This window comes from Pangasianodon hypophthalmus, chromosome 3 (genome assembly GCF_027358585.1).
Source record: "Pangasianodon hypophthalmus isolate fPanHyp1 chromosome 3, fPanHyp1.pri, whole genome shotgun sequence".
In the NCBI taxonomy this organism is placed as follows: Eukaryota; Metazoa; Chordata; class Actinopteri; order Siluriformes; family Pangasiidae; genus Pangasianodon; species Pangasianodon hypophthalmus.
The window spans coordinates 18,621,067-18,639,474 of record NC_069712.1 but is presented as its reverse complement, the minus strand read 5'-3'; the positions used below and the strand labels follow the sequence as shown (position 1 = coordinate 18,639,474).

Genomic DNA, 18,408 nt, shown 5'->3' with positions numbered 1-18,408 from the left:
ATACAAAAGCTGCGAGGTTATTGTGAATCTGAGCAGCTCTGGACTGACTGCTTAAGTGCCAGCTGCTTTCCTAGTCTTAACACACACCTTGAAGTGACATGTCTCTTAAGTCTTTAACCACCCTAAATCCCATCATGCTTCACCTCATCCAACTTGGTGGTTTTTGTGTAGTCAAACAGCAAGCTGCTGATAGGCAACAGAATGACAATGGACACATGAGATAAAGACAAGTAGCCACAACGGGCTGAACCTGCATGTATAAAGTAAGCAAAGACAGCATTCACAAGCAACATTTCTATTTCAAACTTTAATGAAATTCACAGTTTAGTATATAAGATTTATTTCTAGCCCACTAGCCATTTTAAAGCTCTGCAGGTCCAAAGTAACTGCAGTACTGATTCAGCAGTAACACCCATTGCAATCACACCAGTGGGAAGGCTAGAATGTTGGCCAGGAATGCTGTGTGTGACGACACCCACAGCCAAGAGTATACTGAACCACCTATATCCACACAGACACAAATAAGCTTTCCTCAGAGAGAACAGCACTGCAATCAATATAGGGTTCAATAGCCATTGACTGGACTGACAGATTAATGCAATACAAATGAATATGCAGACTTTCTCATATGTCAGTGTAGAGAAGATTCTGACAGCATTAATATGAGGAGAATGGCACGCGCAGCAGAAATGCTTCCTATCTCATTCACCTCGTGAAATCATAAATGGCAGAATGGTTTAATTCTTCTGGAATTACTCAAATTAAAGTACCACTGCACTCAAAAATGCAATCACACCCAACTCGTCTTGGATGGCTAAATCTGACTATACATTGGTAATTGTGTCAAATTTGTTAATACATGTTTATATTCACATTTTTCAATTTCGAGAATTTCTCTAAAGGATCATGAAGCATGAGCTCAGTTTGTGATTTTTAAAAAACAGCCTTAATGGCTTAAACCAATCTACTATGTAAATGGTGGCTTGTAATCAGAAGATTGTGAATCCTGAAAACCAGATTCTGACATACTTTTACTGCTGTGGCTACTGTGGACCTGCTTGATTTATCCTGACACTATGCTTCTGCTTGAAGCTTCTGCATTTATGACTCACTTTCTGCTGCTGTGGATCTGCACTTGCCAGAACAGTTTATATCCAAGTCTTTCTTCAGTGGATAATCTCACCTGAATTCTCTAGACTTGTACCTAAGAACTGCTGCTGTAATCACAAAGACCTTGATACTCATACTGAACATCCTTTCTACACACTTATCACTGTATGACTAAGTATATAATTGCGGAAGAGTAATGATTCATAATCCCACTACCCGGTGTCACCCAGAAAAGGATCCATTCCCTATTGAATTTGGTTCCTCTCATTTGAAATTCAGTTGAATTGAATAGAACTGGAGTTAAATTAAATTGGTATCCTCTCTCAATTGTGAAGTTGCTTTGGATAAAAAGGTATTGGCCAAATGAATGAGTACCAGACAATAAGGAAGGTAACCAGAATCTTTTAGCTATGGAACTAACTTACCTTGGCTAATGTTAGTAAGGTTATACAATGTCAAGTATGAGAGTATGACCAAATAGAAACAGCAGAAGCAGTCCTGGCCCTCTCCTGAGAGTGCTCCATCTTAGAGTATCCCGCTCAGTCCTCCTCAAAGACAGAGTTTGTTTTTCTGCCTGAAAATGTGTTCCTCAAGGAAAAAAAAACAAATGGATATTGAATTATGCAAATCTGATCTTGTCACTGGCCAGCCACTTCTGTTATCCTCCCACGGCCTCATACAAATATTCTGCAATTTAAACCCAGCGCTTCAAATGACTCGATTAGTATTCATGCACATCATATTCAAATAGATGCTGATTTTAATACAGCCAAGTGCAGCTTAAAACTAATCTTACAAAACAGTAATGAAGCTACGCGAGGCTCTGCTTTTTCTACGAGCCTCAAAAAAACAAATTCACATTGTAAGCCAAACAATGACAGGCAAATTATATGTCAATTGACAGAGAAATCCTTCACACAAATGTAATGCATTTTTTATTACTGCTAATGTTGTTTTGTTGCATTTCTCCTGCAGCACCAGTGACAACAGCAGAACCCCCTGTTGATTAGTTTACAATAGTGAAGGATTAACACCAAATTAGAAATATTCTCTATTGGAGCTAATTGCTAATGCACAGTCAATTCATCCCCTCTACCCATTTCCTGCTATGGAGCTAAGATACACATACAAATCCACACATGAAATATTAGAGCCCTGAGTGGACTGCCTCTGCTGCATTTCTTAAATCTCTCCTGCCCTCACACACTTTGAATAAAAAAATTAAAAACAAAAATTGTATTTTCATTTATAGATGGTAAATAAGATATAATCACCTCTAGCATTACAGGCACCATTCAAGAAAAAGAAAAAAAAAAAAACCACAATGATTCACTTTCAATTACATTCCTCAGTGAAATTCAAACTGTCATTCCTGATTTCTTTTCCTCATATTTACTAAGTTTATATTAGTTCAAACCTAGTTGCCTCTGGCATAAAATAAAGACTTGCTAATCATCATGACATTATTATTATTGTTGTTGTTTTGTTTGTTTGTTTATTATTATTATCATTAACGGCAGCACAGTTATGCAGCAGGTAGCGTTGCCACCTCACAGCTCCAGGGTCCCTAGTTGAAGAGTGAGCTTGTTTACTGTCTGTGTGAAATTTTGCATATACTACCTGTGTTCATGTAGGTTTCTTTTGGGATCTTAGGTTTCCTCCATCCTCCCATAAACATGCTCCTAGGTGTGAATGACTGTGTGGCTGTCTGTGTGTGCGACATGCCCTGCGATTTCCACCTTGCACCCAATAAAGATGAATGAATGAATTATTATGAAACATAATTTTGCAGAGAAATATACTACTTTTTTTCAACTTTCTGGAGTTAACTGTATTTTCTGGTTCTCTCTGAGGATGACAATTTTAAATATTTTCAAATCTAGGTAATTTTATGAAGTGCTTTTAAAGAAAATGTGCATATAAATAATTTCAGATTCTGCTCCACGGCAAAAAAAAGCACTTTCAAAGAATACTGTAACTCATAAGAACCTCATTCAGGCAGCGTTTATATCGTACACACCGGAGATTAAGTAAGTCAGTAATAGCCAGTAAAATCTGAATGGCAACATTTTAAATATCTCAGTAAGAACATCAACATATTGCTGGTAATTGTTAGATTTTTGACTTCTTACACATACATTATGTGACTGACATCAGTCCATTTGTACATGCCATGTTGTCATGCCAGACTGCAGCTGAAGTTTGACATCAGTCCATTTGTACATGCCATGTTGTCATGCCAGACTGCAGCTGAAGTTTAGTCATGCTTCCTATGAACTGAGACATCATGTTATTCTCTCACTGCCAAACATTCTCCTACGTCTCATTCTCAGAGGCTTGTGGTCACAACACACAGGCTCAGTCACTTCCTGTCCAAGGTAAAAAAGGAAAAAAAAATTTTTAATTGCCCATACATGTGTTTCCTGGTAAACTGTACGGAATGAATGTTTACTCATTTATCTTTCGGGAACACTGGAAGCAGGAAATTCACAGTGCAGTGTTCTGTTGTATGCGAATCTAGGAACAGACTTCATGGCTTAAATCTTGAGCATAGCATTCACATACAAAGAGCCCATCTGAGTTCAGAGCAGCAGCGCTCAGGCCCAAGGCTGTTGTTCCTGTTGGCTGTTATTCTCATCACTTCCACCCCCACACACACAGAAAAATCACATTTGTAGGCCAGGCCAACCAGTCTGTAATCCTTTATGACAAAACCAAAGTCTCATTTAGGTGTGTGCTAATGTTTTAGCACCACGGTGAGCAAGCCAAGATAAGTGGGTTGTCTTCTCAGCCATCTTGGAGTATCCTGTTTACAATTTCACAGGAGAAGCAAAAAGTAAACAATCAAAAACAAAAGGAACGTGTGTGCTTTTCAGTCACAGGTGACATTCCTCATGCATGACCTTTATATTAACACCTGTCCAGCCACATGCTGGTTATTACTGTGTGTGACTGATACATGAAGAAGTGACTCAGTAAATGTGCAGTCATTACCAAAGTGACATTTTATATGAAGTGTAATTTCACACACAAAAAAGGCCTGAAAATTTACATATAATACAGAGTGACAAAACAAAGGACATGTATTCAGACATGTAATTCAGCATGGGCTGAGGAGAAAGAGACAGAGTCTCTGGTAACAATGTTACATTATGATAGGTGGATTTAGATAGATTTTGTAATTAAATTAACTCCCTCAGGAAACACTTGATCTTTCAAAGCCCACAAAGTCATCGAGCAATTCAAATGAAGAAGGGGGGGGGGGGGCTTGTCCGAGGGCAATTGCTTTCAGTCTTTACTTGCCACAATGTCACCCTGGATCCATAGCTTAATGCCCTTATCTAGCTGTCCACACCAAAGTAGGTTATTCTCAGCTTTCTTGTCTTTTGCCATTGCAAAGTGAATGTTTAAGGCTGAAGGGAGGAGGCAGGAAGAGAGCCCTCAACTTCACTGTGAATCTAAACAGGCTGGCACTCCTGCACAACGCACGCAGGAGCAAAGGTAAACCGCTGTTTCTATGGTTACTGGCCAGGCTCGCCGTACACGGATGCTCATTGCGATTTTAAGCTGCAGAAGAACCCTGATAGAGGGCATGAGTCCATCCACCCACACACTCACACACACAAACACACACACAGAGTACCTATAGACACTAACAGTTGCATCAATTATGTAAACAAAAACACCCACATATTGTTCCTTCTGATAGTATGTGTATGATGAATGCAGTCACAGTGTGTCAGTGTGTATGAAGTATGTAAAGAGTAGCATTTGTAAAGTAGCTCAGATCACAGTAGGAGAGAAAGGTGTTGGGCTGAACAGCAACACTCTGTGGAAGAGAAGAAGAGAGTCACACATCCCTCTCATGCTGCTTCTCACTCACATACACACACACATACAGGCACACAGTATGCAGTGGAGTCCCACCTCTGTCCTGGAGTGTGTGAGAGGCAGAGGCAGAGAGAGGATGAGCGAAAGCGAGTAGCTGTGAGGGTGTGATGAGGAGGGAGGAAGCGTGTAGCTCAGAGCTTTACTCCCATAATGAAGACCAGTTTCCAAAAAAAGCACCCGTCTTTTCCACCTTTCCCATGGTTTTCTTTTTTAATCTTTTTTAATTTAATCAGTTTTATCTCTAAGACATGCTTTAGCTGTAATAAAGTGTGAAGGTCAGGTGTGTAAATGGAGGAGGCGAAGCCAGGACCCAGCAGCACAGGTGGCAGTTCAACCAGGCAAATACATAATTGTGGCCATCCCATAAAACTTTCTTATCTTCTCACAGATGTTTATATTTACATGTACAATCCCTTTTTTAATGACATGAACTAAAACCATATATAAATACAATTACATTTACATTTATGGCATTTGGCAGACGCCCTTATCCAGAGCGACTTACAATAGTGCTTTGAAGTCTATCAAAAATACATTCTGATATTGGCTCGCTAGGTCACAAACTAGGAATACCATCAGTCCAAAACTCTGTTGGGGAGGTAATTTTTTTTTTTTTTTTCCTGTGAAAGTGCTAATTTAAGTACAATTAAATATTGTTACCCTTGGATGTCCCTGGAGGACTAGTGGTTAGGCCTCAGTACTCTCGCCGCCATACCCCGGGTTTGATTCCTGGCCAGGGAACCAAGACAGTGCACTTCCAGTGCTGGTCCCAAGCCGGGATGAAATTGGGGAAGGTTGCATCAGGAAGGTCATCCGGTGTTTTAAAAAAAAAAAAAAAACACAATAATCCGCTGTGGTGACCAGCCGAAAGGGGAACAACATTGTTACCCTTGGATGTTATAGGACGTAGGATATTATAATTTATAATTTATAATTTGTCAGCCTTTCAGGCTACAGCTTTTTTCCTTAAGCAGCAGTCACATCGGACATGTAAAATCTGCCTGGTGAAATGTAGGTTTTTACATGTGGTGGATGTGGTATGTGGGTATGTGAAATTAACTTCTGGTTGTGGTTAATTTCGCATACACATCCTTTAAAAGTGAAAACCCACTGTTAATGCTTCCTTATAGTGGTAGCTCTCATCAACCACAATGGACATTTTGCATTTTAACCTGAACCACAGCACAGGATTTCACTGTACAAATACACTCACTGGTCCATGCTGACATGATTGCATCACACAATTCCTGCAGTTTTTTCAGGTGCAATTTCATACTACGAATCTCCTGTTCTACCACATCCCAAAGGTGTTCTACTGGATTCAGATCCAGTGACTGGGAAGGCCACTGAAGAACACTGAACTCATTGTCAGTGAAACCAGTCTGAGGTGACTTTTGCTTTGTGACATGGTGCATTAGAAGTAGCCATTAGAAGATGGGTAAATTGTGGCCATGAAGGGATGCACATGGTCAGCGACAATACTCAAATAGGCCATGGTATTCAAGAGGTGATTGATTGGTATTAATGGGCCCAAAGTGTGCCAAGAAAACATTCCCACACCATTATACCATCTCCACCAGTCTGGACTGTTGACACAATGCAAGTTGGGTCCATAAATTCATGCTGTTGGTGTCAAATTCTGCAGAAATCGAGACTCATCAGACAAGGCTACGTTTTTCCATTCTTCAGCTGTCCGGTTTTGGTGAGCCTGTGCCCACTGCAGCCCCAGCTTTCCGTTCTTGGCTGATAGAAGTGGAACCCGATGTGGTCTTCTGCCATTGTAGCCCATCTGCCCCAAGGTTTTGACGTGTTGTGCATTCTGAGATACTTTTCTGCTCACCATAATTGTACAGAGTGGCTATCTGAGTTACTATAGCTTTTCTGTCAGCTTGAACCAGTCTGGCCATTCTCCGTTGACTTTTCTCACCAACAAGGCATTTCCGTCTGCAGAACTGCCACTCCCTGGATGTTTTTTCTTCATTGCACCATCCTGAGTAAACTCTAGAGAATGTTGTGTGTGAAAATCCCAGGAGATCAGCAGTTAAAGAAATACTGAAAGAAGCCTGTCTGCCAGCAATAATCTTGCCACGGTCAAAATCACTGAGATCACATTTTTGTCCCCATTCTGGTGGTTGGTGAACATTACCTGAAGCTACTGGCCTGTATCTGCGTGATTTTATGCATTGCACTGCTGCCAGACAACTGGCTGATTAGATAACTGCATGAATGATGATGTGTACAGGTGTTCTTAATAAAGTGCTCTGTGAATGTATATTGTAGCACTAAAATATAAGGTGATGTTATATTAGTCCACTGCTCTACTATGACCAAAGATGGAAATAGGTGCGGCTGAATGTTAAATGATATTTATGACTGAAATATCTGACTCCAATTTATATAATAATTGTTAACTTAAATATCTGACTCCAATTTAATAATCTAACTTAATATACCTGATTCCAAATCAACTAATCTTTCATTAATTCCACTACAACTAATCTTTTAGCTAGTGAAAGTAATAAGTGGGTTTACTGTACAAAAGACAAATGCACAATATACAGAATCACAATCAGGGGCATAGGATGTTTGATGGTAAATGCATCTTGCATACCTTTTTATACCTCTGAGCCTCTCTGAAATGTATAATGACCAGAGTACCAAATGGGAGAGACACAATGTATTTTAAGGCAGGGTGAACCCCAAGTTAGGTAATCTCACCCTAGGGTGTTATATAATTAGGTTCCTAAGAATGAGTCTTTGGAACAATATAATAAGGTCTCCTGTGTAGACCAAATGGTCCCAGTATGTATGTGTGTCAGTGTAGGTGTGTGTATGTAGCAAGAACAAACACACATTGCAAAATATAAAATCATATACTGTAAATGTTATTTGCTAAACTTGTATGATACTTACGATGTCACAATGTTCACCATGAAATATGGATTAAATTGATATCAAACATGACCTGAGGAATATTTTAGTTAAACATAGTTTAGATGACCAGTTTTAGTTCACATGGTCTCTGACCCACATTCCTGATCATTTTAATCTGACCAGTCCAGAATCATCTTTCTGCCCCAATTTCTAAATCTACTACAATATCATCTGTACATTAATGTGTCAGTTACACATTATATTATATATGATATATTATGCCTATATTACATGTATTTACTATATTTACTCAAAGTATTTATCCTGTTTATTTCAGGTTAGCTTATCCACCTATTTATTTTACTTCTTGTTTCATAGGTTACATATGCACTCATAAGACAAAATCCTTGTATATTTAACATGTCTGGCAAATAAACAGATACTGATTCACATTCTGTGTGTGTGTGTGTGTGTGTGTGAGCACATGCAGTGCTCTAAATTTGCTGTCACTATGTCACTAATGTCCTAACTGAAGTAGACAGAACAATATTAACAGCCAGGCAATTGTTTAAAAAAAGTGGACAGAAGGAAATGGTTCTATAGTAGTGAAGAAAAAGGCGGAGACCAGTTCTTTACAAGAGACTCTAACATACATCATTCATCATGCATCCACACCCAGCCATGCACCCGCTAGCTGACAAACTGTTAGTCTTCTAAACAGAAGCATGGGCTGTATTGACTGCGAAAGCAAGGTTCGTTAGGATTGTGGGAGATCGTGAATATGGTGGAGAGCTGTCCAAATGATGGATGATGCTGTGTGGTATGTATATAGTTAGTGTATAACGGAGTGTGTGTGTGTGTGTGTGTGTGTGTGTGTGTGTGTGCGTGTGTGGGCAAGAGTTCTAATCATGCAAGTATTTGGAGGTATCAGTATGCACTGGTATGTGTGTTGGCTGTCAAATACACTCTTTTGGCAGTGCAGTTTCATTTCACTAATTTATTTGGTAACTGTTCGTCATCCTAATGACAGCTCGGTATCAAATGAGCCATGACCACGTGGTAGTCCACAGGTGACTGGGAACTTCTGTAGAGAAGGTCAAAAAAGAATGAAAGTGTCTCCACATTCTCTCCACCATATATCACCAATGTTCGGTTTCTTTAGTGGTCAGGGTGCAAGAGCAGGAGGGACAGACTGGTGGAACACAGAAGATTGGGAGTTGATTTATGGATGTGATAAAGCGCTCCAGCTGGCCCAGCAGTCAGGTGCATAATGCTCGCAGTGCTGCCACAGCTCCAGCACGATACTCCCACTCCCTCAATTACATTACAGCTGAGAGATGGCCCAGGCCTTAAATGAAATAGCCCCCTCTTAAATGAAAGGTCAGCATGGAGGTAGTGAAGGAGGACGCAGGGTCCTCTAACTCACTTTCCACATCCTCCAGAATACACACACGCACACATATACGCTCACATTCTATATATTACCTATTTATGCAGTTTATGTAATGACACCAGGTTAATTTTGTATTTTTCATTTCAAGCTATCTAGGAGATCTTTTAACATCTGGCCAGGGATAACAGAAAAACAATGGTCTTCAGGGCTAACTAAAAAAATTTGCTCATTTAATGTACTGCCAACTAAAGCCAACATAATCTATTTTGCCAATTTTTCCAACTTCTGCCAAGAGAAGCCACCCAGACTCCATCAGCTCTCTTCAATCTGCACCTCCATCTAAACCCCTCTCCAATTCCCCTCCCTTCAAAAACATGCAAATGTGTAGTACACTAAATATCATCATGTAGCATCATGATCCAGAGTACCAGTGTGGGTGCAGCCTTTGGTTCCACAGATCACACTTATGCACATTCCAGAGTTATCCCTACACTGATCAAAAGTGTACAACTGGCTTTGTGTTTATCTGCTCTGTTGGATTAAAAGTCTACATCCACAACACCACTTTTGTAGGCTTTGATACACAACTAAATACCAGCTTTTGCCTAGCAAACTGTGCTGTGTTGGTTTTTAATGTTAGACTCTGTGAGGGTAGGACTTTTCACATGTCAAACAGAAGTAAACGAAGCTCAGTATCAGTTTTCAGACCCTTCAAATCTCTGGATGCTTTTTAATCCTCTTTTCATTTTCTCTTGACTTTAAGTCTAAGGTATCACGGGTAATGGTTAAACCAAAACTTCTAGTTGAGTGTCAGTCTTTTCTGCCACTGCTTTCATAAGATTTCTCACAAAATCTCTGCTCCATCATAGTAGGGATATGCTTTCTGTTCATTATTATCCTACCTTTATAAAGGGGCTGCCAATGCATGTGCAATATAATTGACAGGCAGACAGTAGAGAAAGACTGTGCTGAAATCATGTTGAAATTTCAACACATAGTCGCTGAACGCTGACGGAGACATTTGTGTTACAGCTCGTCCAAACATATGCACTGAATCTATGAGTATCAGAATAATTACACACTAAAAGGGGTAATTATTCCATTAAAGAGAACAATCACCAGACTAATATAAAACAGGGGTTCTCAAACTTTTTGCTTCCAGGGACCTCTTTAACTATAAAATAAATCCAACGGACCCCACTCAGTACAGATTTATTTTATAATTCAAATATACAATAATATTTTGGCTATTTATTGGAGCCACAGACCATTTTTATATTCCTGGACATTATTTATAGACCTACACTTTTTTAGGTTATTGAGGTTTGGATTAACACTGATTCAAGTCACCAGTTAAACAGGCCTATAACCACAAAATCCCAATAATAAACATAATAACTGAAAATGAAAACCCCAGAAATATTTGAAGACATTTTATACCTTTTATTTGGAAATAATACACAAGTTAACCACTCCTCACTATCTGCATTTGTCTTAGAAACAAATTTCAAGCACTTAAGGTTTTAGATCAGAATGTCTTTAAGAAACTGAAAAGCATAAATTCAGTCAGGTGTGTCCAAACTTTCTACAGGTACTCTGTCCATTTCACACAGTATCTCTTACTGCTTATTGTTTATTCACTTTACAAAATGTTGTGACAATTACAAACACCTCTGCAGATTTCTTAATGAGTTCCTAGAACTAGTAAAAGGAAGAAGCTCATTTATACATAATGACTACCACTAATCCCTGAAAATAAATCCCTTTCACGCATAAAAACATCCACAGCACTTGAGAGCGATCTTATTATATAACTATCTTGGCTACACTGTTGTGAACAGCTGAGTGACATGAAAGACAGAAATACTAGTCCAGGCCCAGTAAAGGTTCAGCCATTTGCTTTGGCTGTGTTCATGATGCACATGAAATGTAAAACATGCTGCAATCCAACCTCATATTCCTTTCAGTACACAAGATATCACAGATGCCTCAGTAGGCCCAGATGAGTGCACGTCCTAAAACACAGGGCCTTCCAGATTTCATTCGTAAGGTCATAAAAATGGAGGAGCTCTCATTTGCCCAGTCCACCCAAAGTAAACAATCTTCATTATGTGGTACATTACCTCAATAATTCATAGTTAATTGACCCGTTTACTGATGGCTGAGGTGCTTGCTGTAATAGCTGAGATGACATAGACCGCCCAGTTTGTCTCATCATTCAGTCTCAATTCTCAAACTATCATTCAGACATGATGATAAAAACACTATAAGCCACACATACTGACTTGTTACAGCTCATACCACAATTTGTGTGTTGTTACAAATAATGCAGTGAATTACTAATCTACCAGTACTGTCAAATTGCTGTATATGTAACAGGTTTCAAAGCTAAATATAATTAGTATCACTTCTATCAATAACAGTGCTAGCATAGTCACAGCTTTCTGTACATCTGTGAGACAGGGATGTGATCAGTAGACATTAGGTTTGTCGATGGATAATTTCAATGAAAGGTGAGTGGGAGTGACTGAGACTAGATTTGCCTGTTGTTGTTTTTTGTGTGTGTGTTTTCTACACTCACCAGTACTCTGCCTGTGAGAGTCTGTGCTGAGATCATGACTCCGGCCCAGTCTTTTACTGAGGTCATCCAGCCCACCTCACTAGCTGGCGCATCATCCTTCTCATCCTGGCTCTTCAGTGGCCCATCTGCCTGCCCGTTATTCACTTTCTGGGCCTCCTGCCACAAATACACACAAACACACACACACACACAACAAAAGTGACTGTCATAAAGCATACAAGATATTTTTACAATTCATAATTTTTCAAACATGGCTCAGTGCAGTAAATAGTAGTTTTAGGAGAGGATGTGAGATGGAGTGAAACCTTCTCTGCCTTCATTCATTACTACTTTTCATTTATATAATAGGAAAGCGGTGCTGCAATGATTAGTCAATATAATTGCTAACTTGAACAACATGAATTTTTATAGCTGATGTGTTATGTAGCCAACGGCAAAAATGCATTAAATTGTAAGAGCACATTCGCTGGACAGCACCGCTGCTTCTGTTGTGTCTTCTCACCATATAGCTAGTGCTGTGTACAGGACTGGTTTCAGTCCCTTACACACTGTTAAGACAAATTGTGTTTTCTTTTTAATGAACACAAGAAAGAGACTGACTGATTTCTGTTCCAACATAAAGGTTGCGCACTTACAGCTTAAAGCTTATTTGGTCAGACCATATACGGAAAGAAGGTTTCATGCCAAATACAGGTTTTGAGAACAAAAGGTCAAGTTGTGCTCTCTTCTTCTTTAATAAATAACTAAAATGAGCGGTCATACTGTCTGTATACGTTATCTGTTTGCTCCTTTATCTTCATTTCTGATCGCAGTATGAGAGTAATAACTTTGCACAGGACGTCAGTAATGATGCTCATGTCTAGTACCAAAAAATAGGATATATCACTCAGACACCCGACCCTGTTGCCAAACTTACGAACAAATTCAACCGAGAAGTGGACGTCCACGAGCATCCATTGACAAAGATACAACTGACGTGGTGCTGGCATACATAGTCCCCTGTGTATGAAGACTTTTGAGACACCTTGTATTTCAATTATAGCTAAATTTATTATTGTAAATGTACTGTAAATTCACTTCAAATTCTATTTGTCACACACACAACCATACACAGTGCAATGAGTGAAATGCTTTTGTAAGCAAAATATAATTTACATAGAGTTAGAAAATGGGAAAGTATTAAAATACAAGGAGTAATCGTTAATCAATTAATAACCAAAAATAATAAAAAAGATATATATATAATATAAAGATATATATATATATATATATATATATATACATATATATATACATATGTGTGTGTGTGTGTGTGTGTAATTTGTTTCAGCACTATAGGAAAGAAGGATGCAATATGTTTTAAAAACACCCTTCTAACTTCATTGCCATGACTCACACTAAAGTTTATGAACACGTCATACATGGCTCCAGTGTGGAGAGGTAGTGAGTGTGTGTGTGTGTGTGTGTGTGTCATATCTCACACTGCCTGACACATACAGCACACCTAGCAGAGTGTAGGCCAAATAGTGCACTGCTATGATTCACAGGCTCAGGAAGTCATCGCAGCATATTGGGCTTACATCAGCAGGGTACACAATAACTCCCAGTCAGGTAGGTGGATGGAAGCACAGCCATCACATATGCTTTTTTTAAGACCTACAATCTCTGCTGTTCAGTATGGTCTTTATCTGACATGAAACAGTGGGTGCCATACATAGCTATGGATAACAGACGACCTCACAGTTGTGCCATAACCAAACGTTAACGTCACAGAAGTCTTCTGATAGTTATTCTGGAAGAAATCCAGATACAGACGTCTTCAATGAAATCAAACTAACTCTGCATACTTCTGCAGCCTAGTCAGGTAAAATCCCAGAGGTATGATGTGCAGGACTTTTTTAAACACAATTTGTGTCTGAAGATGTGGATGATCTGTGTTGTAACAGTAAACATAACACACACTCACACCATAAAATGCGTCAGTGAATCAGACCAGAGAATATGACAAATTCAATCAGTTACCAAGACAGGTCACACAGCCTTATATTGATAGTCTTGTATCAGCACATCCCTATAACTAATGTTATTTAAAATGCTACTTAAAGTGTTACAAAACATTACACATCACCCAGCCACAATTACTGTGATTCCTTCATTTGACTGGATAGTTAACCGTAAATTAGGTGTCAGGTTTATCTACCACAGAGTACAGGTGTGCATCAGGGCTGGGACCCCTCGGGACACAATAAAAAAGTTTTTGGTTATAGTTAAGTTTTCGGTTTTTACTGTCATGAGGTGGGAGTGGGTGGTAAGTTATGAAGCTGATGGGACAGAGAAACGGGCATGATCGTTATCATGGAAGCATAACGAACATGGTGGATCTTTAGTAAACACTGGTTGCTGTGGTTTAAATTACTAATTGGTTTACATTTTGGAAAATAGAACCAATTACGTTTGTTAGAAAATATCATACAGGTTCATGCAAAACTAACTGCAGGAGTGGACTGGACTGGTTAGAATTCTTTTAAAAAGGAGTGAGAGTGGGATTTAATCAAGTCTTGCACACACCTGAACTGAGAGGCTGTGACTCTCTCAAATCCACACAACCAACAAATGGAAATAATTAGTTTGGAAAGAGCCTTTTAATAGAATATTAAGAACATTAGCTTTTAGTTTTCACATTTCTGCCAGACTGGTTTCTTGCACAGCACCACTTGATTGTTCACTACAGAACTTTTTTGTTACACGCGGAAGGATGTTTCATACTGTGGGTTATGTTGCACTCCACTGTGCGCATTGATCTCACAGCTGCAAGGGCACATATTCAGATAGAATTCAAGGCTATTTAGTGCACACTGTGCCAAACCACACAATGCAAACTTAGCATGCCTAAAGTGTAAAGAGACCAATGGTGTACTGACCTACTATTTAGTATGAGAGAATGCAGTCTGAGTGCAGCCCAAGTGTTCGTGACTGGCAAATACTAGGTATTACACAAGTGTTATGAAAATACAATAATTATTATAAACATCAGTGTGACTGTCACAGTTCCTGAGCACCGGAGGAAAGACCGAAACCCATCAACAAGAGCTTGTCTTTTAGCTACAGTCAGCTGGTTACTGCCCACCAGCAGTCCCCTTTACTTCACGTGACTACCCGCTCCCACCTACCCGCTCCCACCTGCCCGAGAATAGAAACAGTGTACAGGTAAGAGGTACGCTGTATCCTATGTAGAAATTGCATGTTTTAATTCCAGAGGAATAGTAATGTTGTCATCAAATGTCAAACTGTTTGAGATGGCCTCTTCATCATCTGTAAAACATACATAAACATGTACAGAAACCTTGGTTCTAACTTTGAAATGCTACTGGAAAAAATATCAGGAGCATTAAAGGCTAATGATAATAAATCTCAATTAATGCAATAACAAACTTTACGTGACGTGTATCAATAAAATTTTACAAAATAAGCAAATGTGTTTACTGAACTGAACTGAGCAATGTTTCGAGATAATCCTCACATCTAATATAGCCACAGATAAGCGTTGTCTTTTTCCCTGTATCTAATTCTTTTTTTCAAATGTCAGAAATAGCTATATAAATTGTGACAAATGCTTAAACTTATGTTCAGGCATTTGGGAAGACTTCCTTACCCAAATGCTGCTGCAGAACAACAGCATTTCAGCTACATGTCTACCAGTACATGTAGTTTTTCTGGGTAGGTACTTATAACTTGTCAGTAAAACATTGCTTTTGGTGCTGATTCCACAATTTTTCTGCCAGAAAACTAATATGTGAAGAAATACAGCCCAAACAAAATCTCACATTTCCTATGGGAAAAATGAATGAGGATATTTTTCATCAACAAACTCTGGAGGCGAGGCACAAGATCTCTGTATAAAAACCTCAGCCAACAATAAGCTTTAGTGTAAGACAGCTATGGCAACACAATCCATAAAGTGACACCAGAGTCACAGTTACTGTCTGCAATCTCCGGCATTCTAACAGCGTTTGGACTTTACTGTGGTACGCATGTTGCTTGCCTACTGCATGCGACAGCAGTGTTGCATTTTTGAAGTGCATATGAATCAGGTTACAGAGCCACTCCTTCCCTGTCCTTCATACTTCACAGATTATAATTACCACGAGTAAAGAGACAAAGGGCTGTGCTGATTTTCAGCTACAGATTCCATCTAAAAGACGTCTTATTACTGATTATAACTAATTTGTCGTTTGTTCCATCATTCTCTTTCGGAAAGACTTAAAGAAATACTAAATAAAAGCAGGTCAGGTGTATCTTGACAAGGAAGGAAATAATTACTGACTATGTGGCTACTCCAGATGCTGCATTTGAGCAATTCTAGCCTCTGCACATATCCAAACACAAACACTGACCCAGCAAATGGGCAGGCGCTCGATCTGGTGCATGGGGAATTTCTGCTGAAATTGGATTATATTCCATAATGATGTGCCAAGGAGGCAGCTGGTGTACTGCTAATTATTTACGTCAAAAAAACAGTGTAGATAAACCTAGTACTAAAAGTCTGTTCAATGCTCACTGGATAGTGTTTCTTTACTATGTACAATAACCGGACCCTCCAATTGCAGTCTGCTGTCAAAGATTAAAACAGAGCTCGAAAATGTCCTCAATCTTGTCAGCATTATCCCAATGTGTTGTATTGAACATGAGCACAGACAGAACAGTATTGATTTAGAGGAGATGCCCCTCCTCAGTGATGCCCTGGCATTTCCTCATGTAACATGAGTAGTAAGTAGGGCTGGGTGAAATAAAAATAGTTATAATGATATCTTTCTGTAAAAAATATATAACCAATTACAAGCCCCTCACCCACCCAACACGCACGCACACACACGCACACATCCTTCCCCCAACCCCATGTGTATGCCTGTTTACAGCAGAGCTTTTACGGTAACCTGGTTTTTATTGATCATGCTGGTTTCCTATTTTTTCCCCCTATTTTTCATAGGTCTTCCTATTTTCACATTTAAAAAGCTGCACCAGAATATAAAGCACTACTATCAGCTCCAGAATTATTGGCACACTTGGTAAGGAGAGTATGAAAAATGTTGTTGTGGTTAATTAAGTTAATATAGAACTTTAATCTTTAACTGAAGTGGATTTATTTTAAGAGAATAAACTCTGAAACAGAATTATGTAAGGTCAGCATGCGTTCTATGAAATGTGACAAAATTTATATTCACTAACAAACTTTCAGCTAAAATTAAATATCCTATTCTCGAGTGTGTATAAAATACAACTTATGATTATTACATTGAAAATTATGTAGCCTTTTTCTGCCTCTGCAACTCAGCTTGTTTTCACTGAGGCTGATTTCTAGTCATTAATATTCATAAAGCAGACCTCTCATTAATATTCATTAGCTTCCTAATAGCCTTCTCAATGAAGGGAGAAGCAGTCTGCATTAACTCTTAGTTATCTCAGCTAACTTCTCTATCAGGCTAGATAATTAGCACTAACTGAAACATCGACTTGTAGTTGTAAGTGTAAATACAACACTTTTAATTTGAACTTGCTGCTGACTAAAATATGACAAAACATAAATGCTTGAGCCATATACATCCTCATCTGCTTCTTCTTTTCTGCTTCCATCAATAACGAGTGATCACAGCGTCCCAGGTAGGTACTGATGCTTGTACATGATGATTGCAGACTTCTGGGTTTTGCCGTTTCTAAGTCATGTTTACACTGACAAAGCTTATAAATATAGTCAGCACCAAAATTATTGACAAGTTTGGTAAAAATGGGTAAAAAAAAAAAAAAAAAAAAAAAAAAGATCATGAAAAAATGTCTTTGTGATTAAGCAGCTCAATCTCACACTAAAAAGTAAATGCATTCTAAGAAAATAAAATCCTTACCAAAAACTAAAATAAACAATTTAGAACATGTCCATTTAGAGAAAACTAGCAATGCTAGAAGCAACAGAGAAACTCCCAGTATGGCACTTTGGGTTTTTTCGAGCATCTAATTTAATCTGCTTCACACAAGTCACTGTGCCGCTCAGTCAATAGGCATTTATCATGTTTACGAATGATTAGAGGACTGCTGCATGGGAACTGCTACAATCACAATTCCTGACAGGCAACATTACAGCAGCAGAAAGTGTTGGCAGAGTATAGATGGATGTGGATGGTGTGCTGTGTGGCTAAATCCATGAATTATTTATGTCCTCTTGATGGCTGGACTGATCCAGAACAATGCAAACAAGAAACAATTCCTACTTGCTCTGAGCAGCTTGCAAAGAAGGGCTCAGGAGCAGCATGCCATGGGATACTCCATCTGCTATTTATACACCTGTGATGTCAAAGCCTTTAACCTCACTCTGGCCCTTTACACTATCCAAAAAGACAAATGGCCCAGGAGACTTTCTCTCTCGCTCGCTCTCTCTCTCTTTCTTTTTTTCTCTCTCCTGTGTACCTTCATTAATGAATGCAGAGAAGCAAGACTGACCTTGTTTTTTTGACCTTTTTCATTGTTTAACTAACTAAGTTTTCCGGCCAGCCTTTTCTTTTTTTTAGTC

General features: G+C 38.9%; 1 protein-coding gene across 19 annotated transcripts in view; it reads right to left on the bottom strand.

The window, feature by feature from the left end:
• Positions 1 to 18,408, bottom strand: part of kcnma1a (potassium large conductance calcium-activated channel, subfamily M, alpha member 1a) — a 147,317-nt gene that overhangs the window by 91,960 nt on the left and 36,949 nt on the right. For all 19 annotated transcript variants that reach the window (XM_053232798.1, XM_053232808.1, XM_053232811.1 and 16 more), the window contains one exon: positions 11,850 to 12,005. In XM_053232798.1, the coding sequence (XP_053088773.1) occupies positions 11,850 to 12,005 (156 nt within the window). The remainder of the gene's footprint in view (positions 1 to 11,849; positions 12,006 to 18,408) is intronic.